Below are 15,107 nucleotides of genomic sequence, written 5' to 3'. Positions count from 1 at the left end.
TTTCAAAACACACGCATAGTTTTCAACATTCACCCTTGCAAAACCTTGTATTTTAAATGTTTTTTCCCTCTCCTTTCTCCCCAACCCCTTCCCCAGAGAGCAGTAATCCAATATATGTTAAATATGTGCCATTCTTCTATACATATTTCCACAATTATCATGCTGCACAAGAAAAATCGGATCAAGAAGAAAAAAAAACCTGAGAAAGAAAACAAAATGCAAGCAAACATCAACAGAAAGTATGAAACTGCTATATTGTGGTCCACACTTAGTTCCCACTGGTCCTCTCTCTGGGTGTAGATGACTTTCTTCATCACTAACAACTGGAACTGGTTTGAATCATCCCATTGTTGAAGAGAGACACGTCCATCAGAATTGATTGTTGTATAGTCTTCTTGTTGCTATGTATAATCTGGTTTTACTCATTTCGCTTAGCATCAGTTTCATGTAAGTCTCTTCTAAAAGCCTCCTGATAATTTTTTATAGAACAGTAATATTCCATAACATTCATATACCATGACTTATTCAGCCATTCTCCAACTGATGGCCATCCACTCAGTTTCCAGTTTCTTGCCACTATGAAAAGCGCTGCCACAAACATTTTAGCACATAGAGGTCTCTTCCCTTCTTTTAAGATCTCTTTGGGATACAGACACTATGTAGAAACACTGCTGGATCAAAGGGTTTGCAGTTTGACAGCCCCTTGGGCATAGTTCCAAATTGTTCTCCTGAATGGTTGGAGCATTTCACAACTTCATCAACAATGTATCCCAGTTTTCCCGCATCCCCTCCAACATTTGTCATCCTCTTTTTCTGTCATTTCAGCACTCTACCTTGCCACCTCTGTCTCTAACATGTAGCACAGCACTTTCCATGTAGTAACTGTTTAATAAATATTTCATTCATTCATAGCTAGATAATTGAAACACCCACACACATCACTAGTATACATCTCTGGGAGTTGTATGATGATTTCCTCATCTTCTCAGTTATTTCTTTTTTTTTTTTTTAATCCTTTTTTGTTCTCTACTGACTATAGCTTCTGTTTCTACTCTTTCTCCAAATGTTCTTCACCATGCTCTACCACTCTGATTCTTTGATTTCTTCATAGAAGGAAATCCATATCTATCTATGTCTCTATATATGCAGTGCTATTGACCTCCTGTCCTCTTCCACCAATCTGTTTTGTGTGTGTGTGTGTGTGTGTGTGTGTGTGTGTGTTTTAAATAAGGTATACCCCATCTAGGTCAATATTTTAATCATGTGCCTCATCTCATCAAATTTCTTACTTTGAAAGAGAAAGGAAAAAGAACTTGTATGACACTATTTATGGCAGCTCTTTCTGAAGTGGCAAAGAATCGGAAACCATCAACTAAGGAATGAATGAGCAATTTACAGTATATGAAGCAGTGTAAGAAATAGTAAAGGGAGGCGGCTAGGGTGGCACAGTGGATAGAGCACCAGCCTCCAAATCAGGAGGACCTGAGTTCAAATCTAATCTCAGACAACTTAATACTTACTAGCTGTGTGACCCTGGCAAGTCACTGAGTCCCAATTGCCTCAGCAAAAAAAAAAAAAAAAAAGATTAAAGGGAATGGTTTCAGAAAAACCCTGAAATACAAATACATATAAACGGATACAAAGTGAAATAAATAGAACCAGAAGGGTAATTTACATTCATTTATTTAATGGCAATATTGTAACGATAACTGGAAACTGGCCAACACAATGACCCATCACAGTTCCAAAAGATTCTTTATGAAACACATTATTCATTTTCATGTAGAGAACTGAGAGTGGAGATTAAAGAATTTTTTCTCTTCCCCCGACACAACTAATTTCGAAATTTGTTTTGCATGATTTTATAAACATAAAATTGGATTTTAAAATTATTTTAAATTATTTTAAATATTATAAACATAATATTGGATTTTTAAAATTTATTTTATTTTTATTATAATAACTTATTATCGACAGAACCCATGCCTGGGTGATTTTTTCCATTATCCCTTGCACTCACTTCTGTTCCGACTTTTCCCCTCCCTCCCTCCCCCCTCTCCCCCAGATGGCAAGCAGTCCTATACGTGTTAAATAGGTCGCAGTATGTAATGGGTTTTGTATCTCTTGCCTTCTTAACCATACTACTACAGACAAAGGGGATGAGCAGCCATTTCCGATAATGCTTTCCAGTTGCTTTTTACTCTTGAAAAGGTGTATTCAAGTATTCAAAAGATTTTGGAGAAGGGCAAATCACTCCAATATCTTTGCCAAAAAAAACCCCCAAAAAAACAAAACAAAACAAAACAAAAAAAACCCTCAAAAGGGGTCAGGAAGCGTCAGAAACGGCTGAAACGATGAACAATCCTGGGATTTAAGAGTGGCGATGGGGCTCTAATCCAGCTTTCATTTGACCACAGCTGGGTAATCCGAGGCCGCGAGAAGTTAAATTACTTGCCCCGATTCACATTGACTTGTAGATGGGACAGAATTAGAATCCAGCTCCTTTGACTCCAAATCCGGGGTTGCTCCTGCCGCTTGCCGGGAGCAAGCCCTTGGAAGATAGTTAAACAGCACCCATAACCCATTCCTTCCCTTGGGCCGACCGAAATCATGCAATCCCTCAATTCTACCATTAGGAGGCAGCGTTACCACAAGCACGCCGAGTTGACCCGGAGACAGGGTGAGTCGGTGTAAAACTAAGTGCAAGCTTGAGGCGAGATCCAGCGAGGCACCGATTGGAAACTTCTCAACCAATCATCAACGGACTCCGATCTCGTCAGCCAATCGGCTCCAGCATTCCATAGGCTATCACGCGCCGGGCTGTGACAGTTGGTGCTTCGTTCCAGTTCGCACCGGGGGCGGTGCGCGCGACAAGGAAGATGCCTAGGATTGGTTGGTGGACGGCGGGGGTGGGGCGCGCGGCGGCCTCGCGGCCAATGAAGCCGTTGGGGGCGGGGCCGATCCGAGCCAAACCGGGGCCGCGGCCGGTGCGGGCGGGATAGGCGGCCGAGCGGGCCGGGCAGCGATGGCGGAGGCTGGCGGCGACGATGGCCGCTGCGTCCGGCTCAGTGCCGATAGGGCTCAGGCACTGCTGGCCGACGTGGACACGCTGCTCTTCGACTGCGACGGCGTGCTGTGGCGAGGGGAGACCGCCGTGCCCGGCGCGCCCGAGGCTCTGACCGCGCTGCGGGCCCGGGGCAAGCGGCTGGGCTTCGTGACCAACAACAGCAGCAAGACCCGCGAGGCCTACGCCGAGAAGCTGAAGCGCCTGGGCTTTGGCGGTCCCGCGGGGCCCGGCGCCGGCCTCGAGGTGTTCGGCACGGCCTACTGCGCCGCCCTCTACCTCCGGCAGCGCCTGGAGGGCGGCGGGGTCCCGGCCAAGGCCTACGTGCTGGGCAGCCCGGCCCTGGCCGCCGAGCTGGAGGCCGTGGGCATCGCGAGCGTGGGCGTGGGGCCCGAACCCTTGCAGGGCGCCGGTCCCGGGGACTGGCTGGCGGAGCCCTTGGAGCCTGGCGTGGGCGCAGTGGTGGTGGGCTTCGACCCCCACTTCAGCTACGCGAAGCTGACCAAGGCGGTGCGCTACCTCCAACAACCGGGCTGCCTCCTCGTGGGCACCAACATGGACAACCGGCTGCCGTTGGAGGGCGGAAGCTACATTGCCGGTGAGTTCGAGGGGGGGGACCCTGAGAAGGGGTCTCATGCCGGGCGGGGGGTTTGCAGCCCCGGGGGAGGGGGGGGGCTGGCTGGTAGGTCATGCCCTCTGGAATTCTAGGGAAACGAGCCTGTGGGCCCCCTACCCCGCGGGGGTCACCGGGGGCAGAGGGCATCCCTGCCTGAGGACCTTCCCAGGGGCTGAGTGCCCTGTGGTCCTCACAGAGTGGGTAAGGGTCACCAGAACGGAAGACCCCATCACCCTGGGACTCCTCCCCGCCGGTTAGGAGAGGGAAGATAGTCGGGTGGTGTAAAACTGCTGACCACCCTCTCCTCGTGCCTAACGCAGGTACCGGCTGTCTGGTCCGAGCGGTGGAGATGGCTGCCCAGCGGCAGGCGGAGATCATAGGTAAGCCCAGCAGATTCATCTTCGATTGTGTGGCCAAGGAGTTCGGCCTCAACCCAGACCGTACCGTCATGGTGGGAGACCGTCTAGACACAGACATCCTCCTGGGGGTTACCTGTGGCCTCAAGACCATCTTGACTCTTACCGGGGTCTCCAGCCTGGAGGATGTGAAAGGCAACCAGCAAAGTGACTGTTCTTCTAGGAACAAAATGGTTCCTGATTTCTATGTCGACAGCATAGCCGACCTTATACCAGCTCTTGAAGATTAGAGAGTTACAGTGTCTTTAATCTCCAAAATAAAAAATAAAAAATCAGTTACCTTAATTAATGGGTGGGCTTGAGCATGTACTCGTCTAGAGAGGAGTACAAAGAATGTATTGGAATTTTAAAAATCTTAGTTTGTAAACTCTGCAATTGAGCTGGGGAGGGGGGCGGTCAAGCAAAGGGGATGATTTTGTTTACAAATTTCCTCTATTTTAAGATGCACTTTGAAAAGGAGGGAAACATTGTAGTGGCTCCTGACTGTATTTTGTTGGGAGGGAGGGCCCACCGCAATACCTGCCTCCCAGGGATTCAGCTAACTTCAGAGTTGTAACTGAAGCTGCAGAGTTAGGAAAGGGAGAGTATATCAGACTTGTGTTTAAATTTATCTTTCAGAAATATCTGAAATTCAAAGTTTATTCAGGGATAAGCCTTTTTTCAGGCAGGGAGGTGGGGCTATTTTGTGACTTCTGAGAACTGATAGAAACCAAACTAGGCCGGACCTCAACACCTTTTTGTCCTTGGCGAGCCTCGGCTTAGAGAGGCCTTTGCCTTAGTGTTGCCAAGACTTGGGGAAGGAGGAGGGCACATTCCCATTTGGAAACCCTTCATTAAGGTTCTGTCCCCATTTCTTACCCCTCCCCTTTCAATTCAACTGCACTCTGATTGATGTCACAAATGGGCATTTGTTGCATTTCAAACTCGGGGCCCTTGGGCCTTGCCTTGCCTCCATCCAGATGTATCTGTAAAATCTCAGGATAACTCAGAAAACCTGAGGACGTCTCAATCCATCTTCAATATTTATTTAAAATATTAAGTGAAGTTTATTATATAGAACAGTTTTATGAAGTGCGTGCTAGAGAGAATGTAAATGGTGTCCACTTTACCCAGTCTCCTTGTTTTAGTACCGCTGTTTAGTGAACTGAAAGTGGGTATTGGTACCAAAAACTTATTTTTTTACTTTTGAACAACTTTGTAAAGTGGTGGAATTAAATCTTAATGTATTACTTGCTGTTCTCATGTCCTAAGAAGAATATTTTAAGGGATTTCAAATACTTGCTTAGGACATGTGCTGGCAGTGCTTCTGTGGGTGGTGAAAGAGCTTCAGGGTCTCCTTTAGGCAGGCCAGGCTTCTGACTCTCATTGTAAAGAGAAGCTTAGAGCCCTGACAAAGGTGCCTCATCTTAAGGAACAACTTGCATAACTGCACCTGTGTCTGGTAGTGGGAACAGCCAGGGAGGGTGGGGTCCTTGTAAGCAGAAGGCCAAAGCAGTGCAAGGCTGTATGGAGCTTTGCAGTCTATGAGACCCAAGACACACACAGCATACTACCTGGGGTTTAGATGCCAGAAATGTAAATTTTGTCACCTGCCCTAAACAAGGGCAATGGAGAGATACTTGGGTGCCTATAGAAGCTGGAAATATGCACCACCATTTGGAGCTTCCTGTGGAGGCTGAAAGGGCATCCTCTGGCTTCTGATCTTTTCCTGGGCCATAGGATACCATGGAAATATGGTTCTGTACTAGAAAAAGCTGATAGAAAAACTCTCCAAACAGTGCTAATGGGGTTGCACAGCATGATGGTAGGACTTCACAGGAAAATTCACACTTGACCATGGATGGATGTTCCCATAAGCAATAAATACACAGGACTTACTTACACCTGTCTCTTCAGCTTCTTCCATAGTCTCAGCTACAGACAGTAAGTAGGTACTGTTATTTGGCACTGTCAGCTGTGTCTGCTATGCATCCCAGTTTTCCTCTCCATGTGATTTACAGAAAGTAAATTTTTGTGGTTCAAAAGCATGGCTCTGCCAAATCAGGTCAAGGGTTCTTAACAATATTAAGAGTGTTACAACCCAAAGTCTAAAGTAGAGGGAGTAGGTATATCATATTGCCTGTTTGGGTTAGTTTTCTAGGTCAGAAGCCTCAGACCCTTGGTTGTCCTACCTGCCATGGAACTGTACTGGTGAAATGTTTGTGAATCTTCCATGCCCTTTGGGGTTCATCCCACTGTATTTACCTGAATTCATATTAAACTTTCAAACCTGCTCAGACTCTTTTCTTAGGGTGGTTTCTTTTTCTGAAGCTATTTTAATCCAGTTTGGGAATGAAGACAACTATACAGCATATGCCAACAAAACTAAGGACCACCAAGCTTTTGCATCACAGCTCAAAAGAACTGTCAACCTGTACTTTCAACTCCCATTTTTCGTTGTACAATCCTGTACGACCATTTTATTGGTCTCTTGCTGCTCTGTTCACTGAATTAAGGGCTCTTCCTGGTATTGGTGAGCTTTTTGTAGGAACATTTTGTAAATTCCAACCAATTTCTTAGACTTTAGTCTCTGTCCTTAAAGGCCTTCCAATGCAAGCTCAAGTAGGAGTAAAGATAAGTTTTTCAATTCTTGAACTATATGTATGCTACTTGTGGCAAATATCTGGACCCAGATCAAATCTACATTTCCCCACTTTCCCATTTAATATGACCACAGAAAAAGCAAAAACTTAAAAGTACTCTTGACAGAGCATTACCTGAATGTCAATAGGCAAATGCCCCAGATACAACTGAACATTTTTTATCTATGCCACAGCTGCCCCCCAAAATGACCGTGTTAGCTCACATTTCTACTGAATTTTGCAAAATACTTTTAACAATCCTGTGAGGAACACAGGTAAATTTACTCTCATTTTATATATTGGGGAGAAAGGAACTGGAGTTAAATCATGCCCATAGTTGCATGGCTAATAAATGGAGTTGAGTTGGACTCATCAGCATGTTAACAAGCCAAGGTTTTTACAAAATTAAACACAGGTCTGTGTATATACATGCTCATACAAAGTTGGGAGCCTGGAAGAAGTCTTGACACAGATCTCAGCTAGGTCCTGTGGCCCTCCCTTGATAAATTGGGTGCCTGTTCTAGGAGGGACTGTGACAGAAGCTCTCTCCACCTGGAGAAGAGGGAGATCCTGGCTGGTCTTGCCCTGGGATATCAGTGTCAGGTAACATGGGGGGGTGTTTAATTTTGTAAATACCGGGGGGGGGGGGGGGGGGGGTAGATCTGAGGGTCCTCCGGGAAGATTCTGATTGTTCAGCTTTTGATGGACACATCCTTGGGTTTCTGCGGCTGGCTCTAAGGAGCCAGGCTGGGCAGGGCCAAACACAATCCAGACATTGTGAGTGGGAGCAGAGTCTAGACTGCAGCATGGAGGCACAGAGCAGCGGACCTGGGGTTCAGAGGCAAAGGCCCTCCAAGGTGAGTGTCTCCTACCCCTTGAACCCGCTAAGCTCCCTAAAACTAACACGAGTAATATGATGCCCCTTATCTGGGGAAAAGTTCCCCTTTTAGGCACAAGGCAATCTGGGCTGTGCACACGTATTTGTGTAAGTATATTCTTGGATGTGTCTCAGTTGTTAGTCTAGCAATTGTTTTGAGTTTCCTTTCCTAGAAATGTATATATCCCAGAACTGTTTAAAATTTGCTTGCAAAATGGCAGGGGGGTGGGAGAGCTGGGAGGAAGAAAAAAAGTGGTAGTTTTGATATTGCCCTACATGGCCTTCCCCAGGTGAGCTCCAAGCTGCCTATAGGGTCACACTGGCCAGTCCTAGGCCTGGCACTGCTGCTACTGTTGCTGGCTTTGGCTGGAGCTGTGGTCGGGGGGCTCCTTGGCTTGGCACACAGCCCTGCTGAGGTAAGTCCCTGCCCTTAACTCTCCCCTATCCTAAGTATAAGGGCATAAAGGCAACTTTTTCTTCTGAGATGCTTTGTCCTGGGATGGTTGGTGCTCAGGCTCACCAGGTAGTCTGGATCCTACTTTGTTCCCAGTTCAACTCACACCCAAGGTTGTGTATTCAGAGTTGAGAATGAGAACTAGTCAGCTATGAATCTCTGTTGTTTGCCTGAAACTAGCTTTTCCTACCCATGCTTGGAGAGGATGAATGTGGACACTAGGTAGAGGGGAGGAACTGTCTCCGGGGGCATCACTGGAACTTGGGGACGACTATTTTGCCCATACCCTCCCTTCTAAACTCGCTCCTTGTCCGTAGCCTATACTGCAGGCTGTCCGATGGACCCTCTTGAGTCCTCCTACCTCCTGGCCCAACCAGACTGCCACAGTGGACCCAGCCCAGGACACAGTGACCTATGTGGTGACCCCACCTCAGAACAACCATAGCTGGGCTGTGCTATTTGACAGCCACAATGTGAGTCAACCTCCCCTACGCTGATTAGGACTGGGATAGGGAAGGGGAACAGACTCCAAGCCAGTCATTCAATCACTGTGCTCCCAGTTTCCTGGTTGAAATGGAATATGTTACTAGTCCCAAGATTTGGGTTGGGGAGGTGCTGGAGCCCTGCAGAGCCTTGGGGGATTCTCTTTTCCCTAACACTCCTGTCATTGCCCCCAGGGTTTTGTGTGTTATCGCCCAGGGGAACAAAAGTCCTGCTTTCTGCGGAGCATGGAGACCTGGGAGCGAGAAACCCTGCAGCTGGTCTTCAATACCTCTCAGGTGAGGGACCTTGCTCCCCCCAAGATATTCCACCAGGATGCAAACACCAGTGTTCAGCCGGCTGCCCCCATATCCCTGTGATTCAGCTCAGCAGTGTGAGGGGGAAGGAGACAAAGGGCCCCTGTTTCCTGCCCCCACTGACTGATGACTTTCCCTCAGCCACATTGGGAGGGCAGAGGGACCAAGGCTCTGGTTTCAGGGGAACAGAGGACTCTTATCTTCCCTCGGCTGTCCCTGATGACAGATACCCTGGCTTTCTTACAGGAACAATGGGTAGGGTAGGGCTGGGGTGGACTGAGAGACTTCCTGCCCCCGCCCTTTCTCAGTAATGAGGGAGCAGTGATAGCACAGAGCATCCAGATGGATCAAGGGGTGGGAGGTGGAGGTGTCCCTGGCTCTGGGAAATCCCTGACTTGTGCTCCCCTTGCTCCATCAACAACACAAGATTAACCCGTGGGGGTGGGGTGGGGGGTGGGGTGTCTTCCTTCTAGTTTGAGATGGGGTTAGAAAAGCCATGAATTTTTGTCGTGGGCACTGCTAGGGGATGTACGCCAGCTCTGGCCGCTTCAGGTCTTCCTACCTTTCATGCTGTTCAGATCCTTCTGTCCACAATGCTAATTTTTCCTTCAGGCTGACTGGCCACTGGGTCCCAACAAAGATACCAGATATACTCAAGAGTTTTTGGGGGTGCTAGGGGGGCATGAAGTGGACCCTGCTCTAGTAGGAGGACCAGTTCAACACCTTTGTGACCAACTCCCCATCTACTGGGTGCAAAGGGCCGAAGGTGAGTAAATTCCTAAAGGCATCCGGGAGATAGACCTCTCAGGAGAACCAGATGAAAGGAGACCAACCAAAAGAATGTCCCTAGCCTTTCTGGTCCTTACTCATCAGCATGACCCAGGAATGGGAATGGAGGGTGGGCAATGGAGCATGACTCTATGGCAGGGAAGGGGTGGGAAAAGAAATGCCCAGGTCAGACATGGAGCTTTAGATTTTCGTGTCTCAATGTGGGGGATATTTAATTTTAGATAATTTTCTTTACAGGTTCACGGAAACAGAGATTAATTTATCTCTGCATTGACATTTGTTTTCCAAGCAACATTTGTGTATCTGTCTGCTTTTATTACCTTCCAGATTAGGAATAAATAGCCTCAGGACTAGGCACCTTGGGAAGTCCTCTCTGCCCTGCCCACCCCAGTCTGTCCCTGATCAATGCAGGAATCAGGGACTAAAGCAGGAACATAATCCCCCCCCACAGATCCATGGGTGGGGGCAACTGGTCCTTAGTGCCAAGCCAGAGGGCTGTAGGCCAGGTTGGAAAATTTCTCTACTGGAAATGAGGGTTTCTCCATTAACACGGGAGATGCCAGGGAGAGCTTGGTTTTAATCCTGAATAAAATGATCACAAATGGCTGATCCTGTGCTGACTTGATGGCTTGGACATCCCAACCTTTGGGGTTTTGCAGTTTCTTTCCGGGATTAAGAGAACCAATTCAGTGCCCTTCTATTTTGTGGAAGTTCCATCCCAGCTTTAGGGGTACCAGAGTTCCTAACCCTTCCACCTCTCATCAGCCATACTCCGTCCCCGTTGTCCCAAGTCTCCAGGGCCAGTCCCAACCCCTTTCTGTTTTCCACCAGCTCAGCTGGACTGGGCCCTACCTGGATTTATTCTTTCTACACCAAACCCAATATATGGACAGGCCAAGAGTTAGGTTAGGTTTAAGAATAAAGTTGAGGGGCAGTTAGGTGGTGCAGTGGAGAGAACAGCAACCCTGAATTCAGAAGGATCTGAGTTCAAATCCGACCTCAGACGGGTAACACTTCCTAGTTTTGTGACTCTGGGAAAGTCACTTAACCCCAATTGCCTCAGGGGGAAAAAAGGATAAAGTTGAGGATTGGGACCTGAAGAGACCCACTATCACTCTTGAAGCTGAGGCTCTATGCACAGGCACCAGATGCACCTGGCTTTTTAATATTCAACAATTCTCGGTCTATATTTGTATATATGTACATAGAAAGGGCATGTTCTAGCCATGCTGGAAACTGATAGTCCAACTGCCCTGTGACTAGCCACTGGAAGGCTCAGTCCCAAGGTCCCTTTTTGCACTTCCCCCAGTTCCATTTCTGTGAACTGTTCTCCACTGCCCTCAGACCAAGAAGGGCGAGAGACAGTATTCCAATTTGAGCTGAAGTTGAGACTTTCCGTGGTCAGAAAAGCCCAATTTCTTTGGCTAGCACAGCAGTCTTGAGCAGCTCCTGCTCCCTGAAGGCACAAAGGCAGAGAGGAGGCTTTCAAGCTAGCCCAAAACACTGTCATTGAATGCCAGGCAGACTACAGCCTTTTGGTGTCCACCATATTCCCTCTTGATCTCTCCTGTATCCACACACCACAGCCGTGCTAAATTGTCAGACGAGGCTGGAGATAAGAGGAAGAGAGGTCCTATTACTGGAAGGTTCTTCCCAAAGGGAACTAGGGCACTGCTCTGTCCCTTCCCTGTCCCCTTTACCCCCAGTGAATGTGCCTGTCCTCGGGGCCATGGCCACCTCTGCCAGTAAAGGTGTTAGTCAGTACAATCCTGACCTCAAAACCCACACTCCCCTGACAGACTGACACAGAAGTACAGACCTCAGGCCGGATGGGTTTTATTTATACTAAGGTCAATACTAAGATTTGGAAGCTTAGTGCTGGGACACCACAATCCTTATCTCAGGCTGTTCCCATTGTAAGCTAAGCAAGTTGAGCTTAGACTTAGAAAAGTCTAAAGGACATGGGATCAAGGCCCCAAGGAGTACCCTGTGATGCAGAAGCTCACCTGTCACAATGTACTGAGAGTCTCCAGAAAAGGCACAGTCCCACATCCAGCCTCTTGAAGTCTCACCAGGATTGTTGCTCTTGATGCTCAACTCAGTCATCAAAGAGAAATTTGAGGTCCTCCAGATTTTGCATGTTTGGTCTGCTGAGCAGGTGGCCAAGAGCCTAGAGGAAAGGGAGAACTCCTAAGTCTGTGCTCTGCCAATGGACCCATCCAAAAACACCAGGCCTTCCCTTCGGGCCCACCTCGTAGGACTCGCCCCAGTTCAGCTGTCTTCATTGGACTACACACCCTATGCTGACAGCAATGGTGTCAAATAGAAATGGGAGCCACTAAACCCTACATAAGGATCCCTGGGCCTCAGACTGACTTAGAAAATGACACATTAACATTGCATATGTTCTACCGCACATTTTGTTAAACATTTCCCAACTACTTTTTAATGGTCTGGCACATGGGAGCGTAGGATCCTCAGACTGCCTGTTTGACACCTGTTCTAGATGACAAAGAGGGTATGAGATAAGGAGGAGAGGGGAAATCTGATGAGAAAAAGGACCAATGGCCACACATTCCCTATGACATGGTCTCAAGGCATCCTTGAGACCCAGGAGCTCAGCCTGGAAGGACCGTACTTCTATGAAGACAGGGTCACCCACACACTACCTAACTACATATTCTCCTACTGAAATAACTGACATTTCCATTGCTTTCAAAAATGCTTTTCCCCCAACCTTGTGAAGGAGATAGTGTAGATATGAAGAGCCACATTTTACAGATTTTGTAACTGTGGCTTGGAGAATTTAAATGACCAAGGCTTGTGAGAGGCCAAGCCAGGCCATAAGATTGAGAGCTTGCCTATACCTAGGCTCCAGCTCCTGCTCCCTAGACAGAGTTCTCTCAAGTGAGTTAATGAAAGGGGAAAGGATAAACATTCATGGAATTTCAGGCATCCCCTGCCCAATGCACATATTTTTTCTAAAAGACAGATAATCATCTAACTTCCACTTGAATACAGTGAAAAGAAACTCACTATATTTTAATGCAGCCACAATAGACAAAAGAAATGCAGGCATTTCTTCCTTATGATGAGCTCAAATTCATCTCCCTAAAACTCCCTGGAACCGCAAAAAATAAGTATAAAGCCCCTTCCTTACAACAGCCATTCAGATAATTGAAGACAGCAATTACATGTCCTCTTATTATTTTTTTTTTTTTAAGCTACACACTCCCACTTTCTAAGGCATAAGTCTGCCTTATCCTGGTTATCCTCCTCACATTCCAGTTTATCCATATCCCTCCTGAAATATGGCATCCCACCCTGAACACCTAGACACGGTCTCATCAGGGACTTCAATAGGACTATGAGCTCATTCCTTTTCTCCATTTCTCTCCATTTCTCTCCATTTCTATCACCTCTGCCTTACTTTTCTTACGTGGCCAAATCGGCCTACTGACTCACACTGAGCTTAAAGTCACTATGCACTGGCTGAGCATGTCTTTCCATGACACATTTGTGCAGCTGATTTTCTGAATCCTAATTGAGCACAAGATAACTTTTGTTCTCATTACTTTTCAACCCTCCTTGATTCTGCCCATCATGACCCTTTGACATTCTGATTCTGTTACTCCTCCCGGGACTATGGCACGTGCAGACTTAATGAGCATGCATGCAATCTATGTCTTCCTCTACAACACTGATAAAGCTGACCAAGGACAGAACCTTGTGGCATGCCCTGAAAGATGTCCCAGCAGGTAGACACCATTCATAGGATTATAGAATTTTGAGTTGGAAGGGATTAGCTCAAATTTATGAAATTCCAGACAGCCTTGAATGATGGTCTTTAGTAAATGCTATTTATAAATCTCAAAGGAGCCATAAAAATATTAGTTGAGCTATGAGTTGTTTGTGGAAGATATATTTAAGCTTATTTAAGCTGACTCTAGAAAACAAAGTCCAGTTGTTTGGCCAGGTCACACAGATAATTACTACTTAAGCCAGGGCTTAACCCGATTCTCCCGATTGCAGTCTCTGTTTTTTCCTCTGTGCCATATGATTCTGCCCCAAGTGGAAGCTGTTTCTCCCTACTATCAGATCTCCGTGTGATACCTGGCATATCCTGCTTTGCACTGTCTTTATTAACATGCACTTGAGCTCCAGTGAATAAAGGTACTTAATAAGATAAAACAGTTCCTGGGCCTAGTGGACTATGATGGCCTCTTACTGAAGTACCCTTTGAGTTATACTTTTGCATCCTGCCCCCCAGGATCCTGCAAAAGATGCCTTCCTGAGAAGTGAGGCCTGTGTTTACTGGGCCTTGGCCCAATTCCCTCGACTAGCAATCCTGCTCTGCACTCACGTGGAGTCCGGGCTGAACCGACACTGCAGGGCATATCTCGTATGAGCTGGAATTTTGGTTTTAGGAATTAGCTGAGTCACTTCTTCCCCAATGCCTCCAGTCAAGTTCCAAACGTAACAGTTTCCCTACAAAGTCAAAGAGAGAGAGGTGGAGTGAAAATTCTGAAGTAACTTTCCTCCCCAGACTTGAAGGTTTGAGTGCGTGGAGCTCTGCCCCAAGCCAAGCATCCTATGGGGGGACTGACCATCAACACCTGAGCAGGAAGAACAGAAAAGGCCAGGGCTGACTCAGCACCAGGCTGTATGGTACTGACACTCAGGTGCCACTTCTAAAAGGTGCACCCCCAAGGAAGGCCTCTGGGAAGCAGGCCCGTGGGACCAAATGGGTAGACCGGGGATGGGAGTGCTAGCTGGAAAGCTCTAGGAAGAACGGGCAGTCATTCCAGACTAAGAGCATGCAAATTCACTGGCAGAGTCCTCCAGTAATAAGTCTCTCAGAAGAGCCCACAGACCCGGCAGGAATGGCCGGCAGGGCTCCGGAGATGTCTCCTTTTCCAGCAGAAAGAGCTTGGGGTCTTCCCCCAAACATAAGTGACCCTAAGACTGGGCCCACAGAGAAGGGTGGCTATGCAGGCAGTAGGCGGGGCAGAGGTGAGGTCCTAAGGGGGAACAACCAAAGGGTTCTTACTGTACTATTGACAGCTGCCATGTAACTGGCGTCAGGGTCGATGTGAACTGAATTCACAGAGACCTCAGGCTCAGGAATCAGCTGCTCGTTGTGATCAGTTTTTAGGTCCCAGATGTGGATAGCGCCGCTCTGGTCGCCCACAATCAGTTCAGCCTGCATGGACGGTAGGGTCAGTCTCTGACGCTCCCCGCAAGTCACCTGAAGGTAGACCTCTGGCCTCCCATTCTCGAACCCCAGCGCGAGGGCACTTCTGACATCTAAGGGGCTGAATCACTGGGCTGGACTTTGCTGTCTGGTACAGGGCATCGGCTTGCACTTCAGCCCAATTTTTGGTGCTGCTTTAACTGATGCAAAGTTTTCTGACCCTGTCATGTTGCCACAGCCCATTTTGGGGGCTTAGTAGCCTTGGATCTCCCCTTGTAT

At 47.5% G+C, this 15,107-nt stretch overlaps 3 protein-coding genes across 4 annotated transcripts in view; 2 read left to right on the top strand and 1 right to left on the bottom strand.

The window, feature by feature from the left end:
• The first annotated feature begins 2,962 nt into the window (after window positions 1-2,962).
• Window positions 2,963-6,374, top strand: PGP (phosphoglycolate phosphatase). Its single transcript, XM_031945865.1, has 2 exons — window positions 2,963-3,662; window positions 4,001-6,374. Exons 1-2 carry the CDS (start codon window positions 3,026-3,028, stop codon window positions 4,324-4,326), a joined length of 963 nt encoding a protein of 320 aa, XP_031801725.1. The 5' UTR covers window positions 2,963-3,025; the 3' UTR covers window positions 4,327-6,374.
• Window positions 6,375-7,372: 998 nt separating this feature from the next.
• Window positions 7,373-10,240, top strand: BRICD5 (BRICHOS domain containing 5). The gene is made up of 6 exons (XM_012543250.3): window positions 7,373-7,574; window positions 7,885-8,010; window positions 8,366-8,521; window positions 8,726-8,827; window positions 9,458-9,611; window positions 9,872-10,240. Exons 1-6 carry the CDS (start codon window positions 7,524-7,526, stop codon window positions 9,964-9,966), a joined length of 684 nt encoding a protein of 227 aa, XP_012398704.1. The 5' UTR covers window positions 7,373-7,523; the 3' UTR covers window positions 9,967-10,240.
• Window positions 10,241-10,758: 518 nt separating this feature from the next.
• MLST8 (MTOR associated protein, LST8 homolog) overlaps window positions 10,759-15,107 on the bottom strand; it is a 30,664-nt gene continuing 26,315 nt past the window's right edge. For both annotated transcript variants that reach the window (XM_031945864.1, XM_003762020.4), the window contains 4 exons: window positions 14,685-14,837; window positions 13,998-14,122; window positions 11,641-11,804; window positions 10,759-11,243 (listed from right to left, as the gene is read on the bottom strand). In XM_031945864.1, coding sequence (XP_031801724.1) covers window positions 11,125-11,243; window positions 11,641-11,804; window positions 13,998-14,122; window positions 14,685-14,837 — 561 coding nt within the window. In that variant the 3' untranslated portion in view covers window positions 10,759-11,124. The remainder of the gene's footprint in view (window positions 11,244-11,640; window positions 11,805-13,997; window positions 14,123-14,684; window positions 14,838-15,107) is intronic.

The sequence above is a fragment of the Sarcophilus harrisii genome, chromosome 1 (genome assembly GCF_902635505.1).
Source record: "Sarcophilus harrisii chromosome 1, mSarHar1.11, whole genome shotgun sequence".
Classification (NCBI taxonomy): Eukaryota; Metazoa; Chordata; class Mammalia; order Dasyuromorphia; family Dasyuridae; genus Sarcophilus; species Sarcophilus harrisii.
This window is presented reverse-complemented; position numbering and strand designations above follow the sequence as displayed.

Bases quoted from the DNA above. Each gene is read 5' to 3' on its own strand.
- PGP (XM_031945865.1), top strand. From the start codon at position 3,026: ATGGCGGAGGCTGGCGGCGACGATGGCCGCTGCGTCCGGCTCAGTGCC. The intron at 3,663-4,000 runs GTGAGTTCGAGG...TGCCTAACGCAG, and splicing joins GGGCGGAAGCTACATTGCCG to GTACCGGCTGTCTGGTCCGA.
- BRICD5 (XM_012543250.3), top strand. From the start codon at position 7,524: ATGGAGGCACAGAGCAGCGGACCTGGGGTTCAGAGGCAAAGGCCCTCC. The intron at 7,575-7,884 runs GTGAGTGTCTCC...GGCCTTCCCCAG, and splicing joins AGAGGCAAAGGCCCTCCAAG to GTGAGCTCCAAGCTGCCTAT. The intron at 8,011-8,365 runs GTAAGTCCCTGC...CCTTGTCCGTAG, and splicing joins TGGCACACAGCCCTGCTGAG to CCTATACTGCAGGCTGTCCG.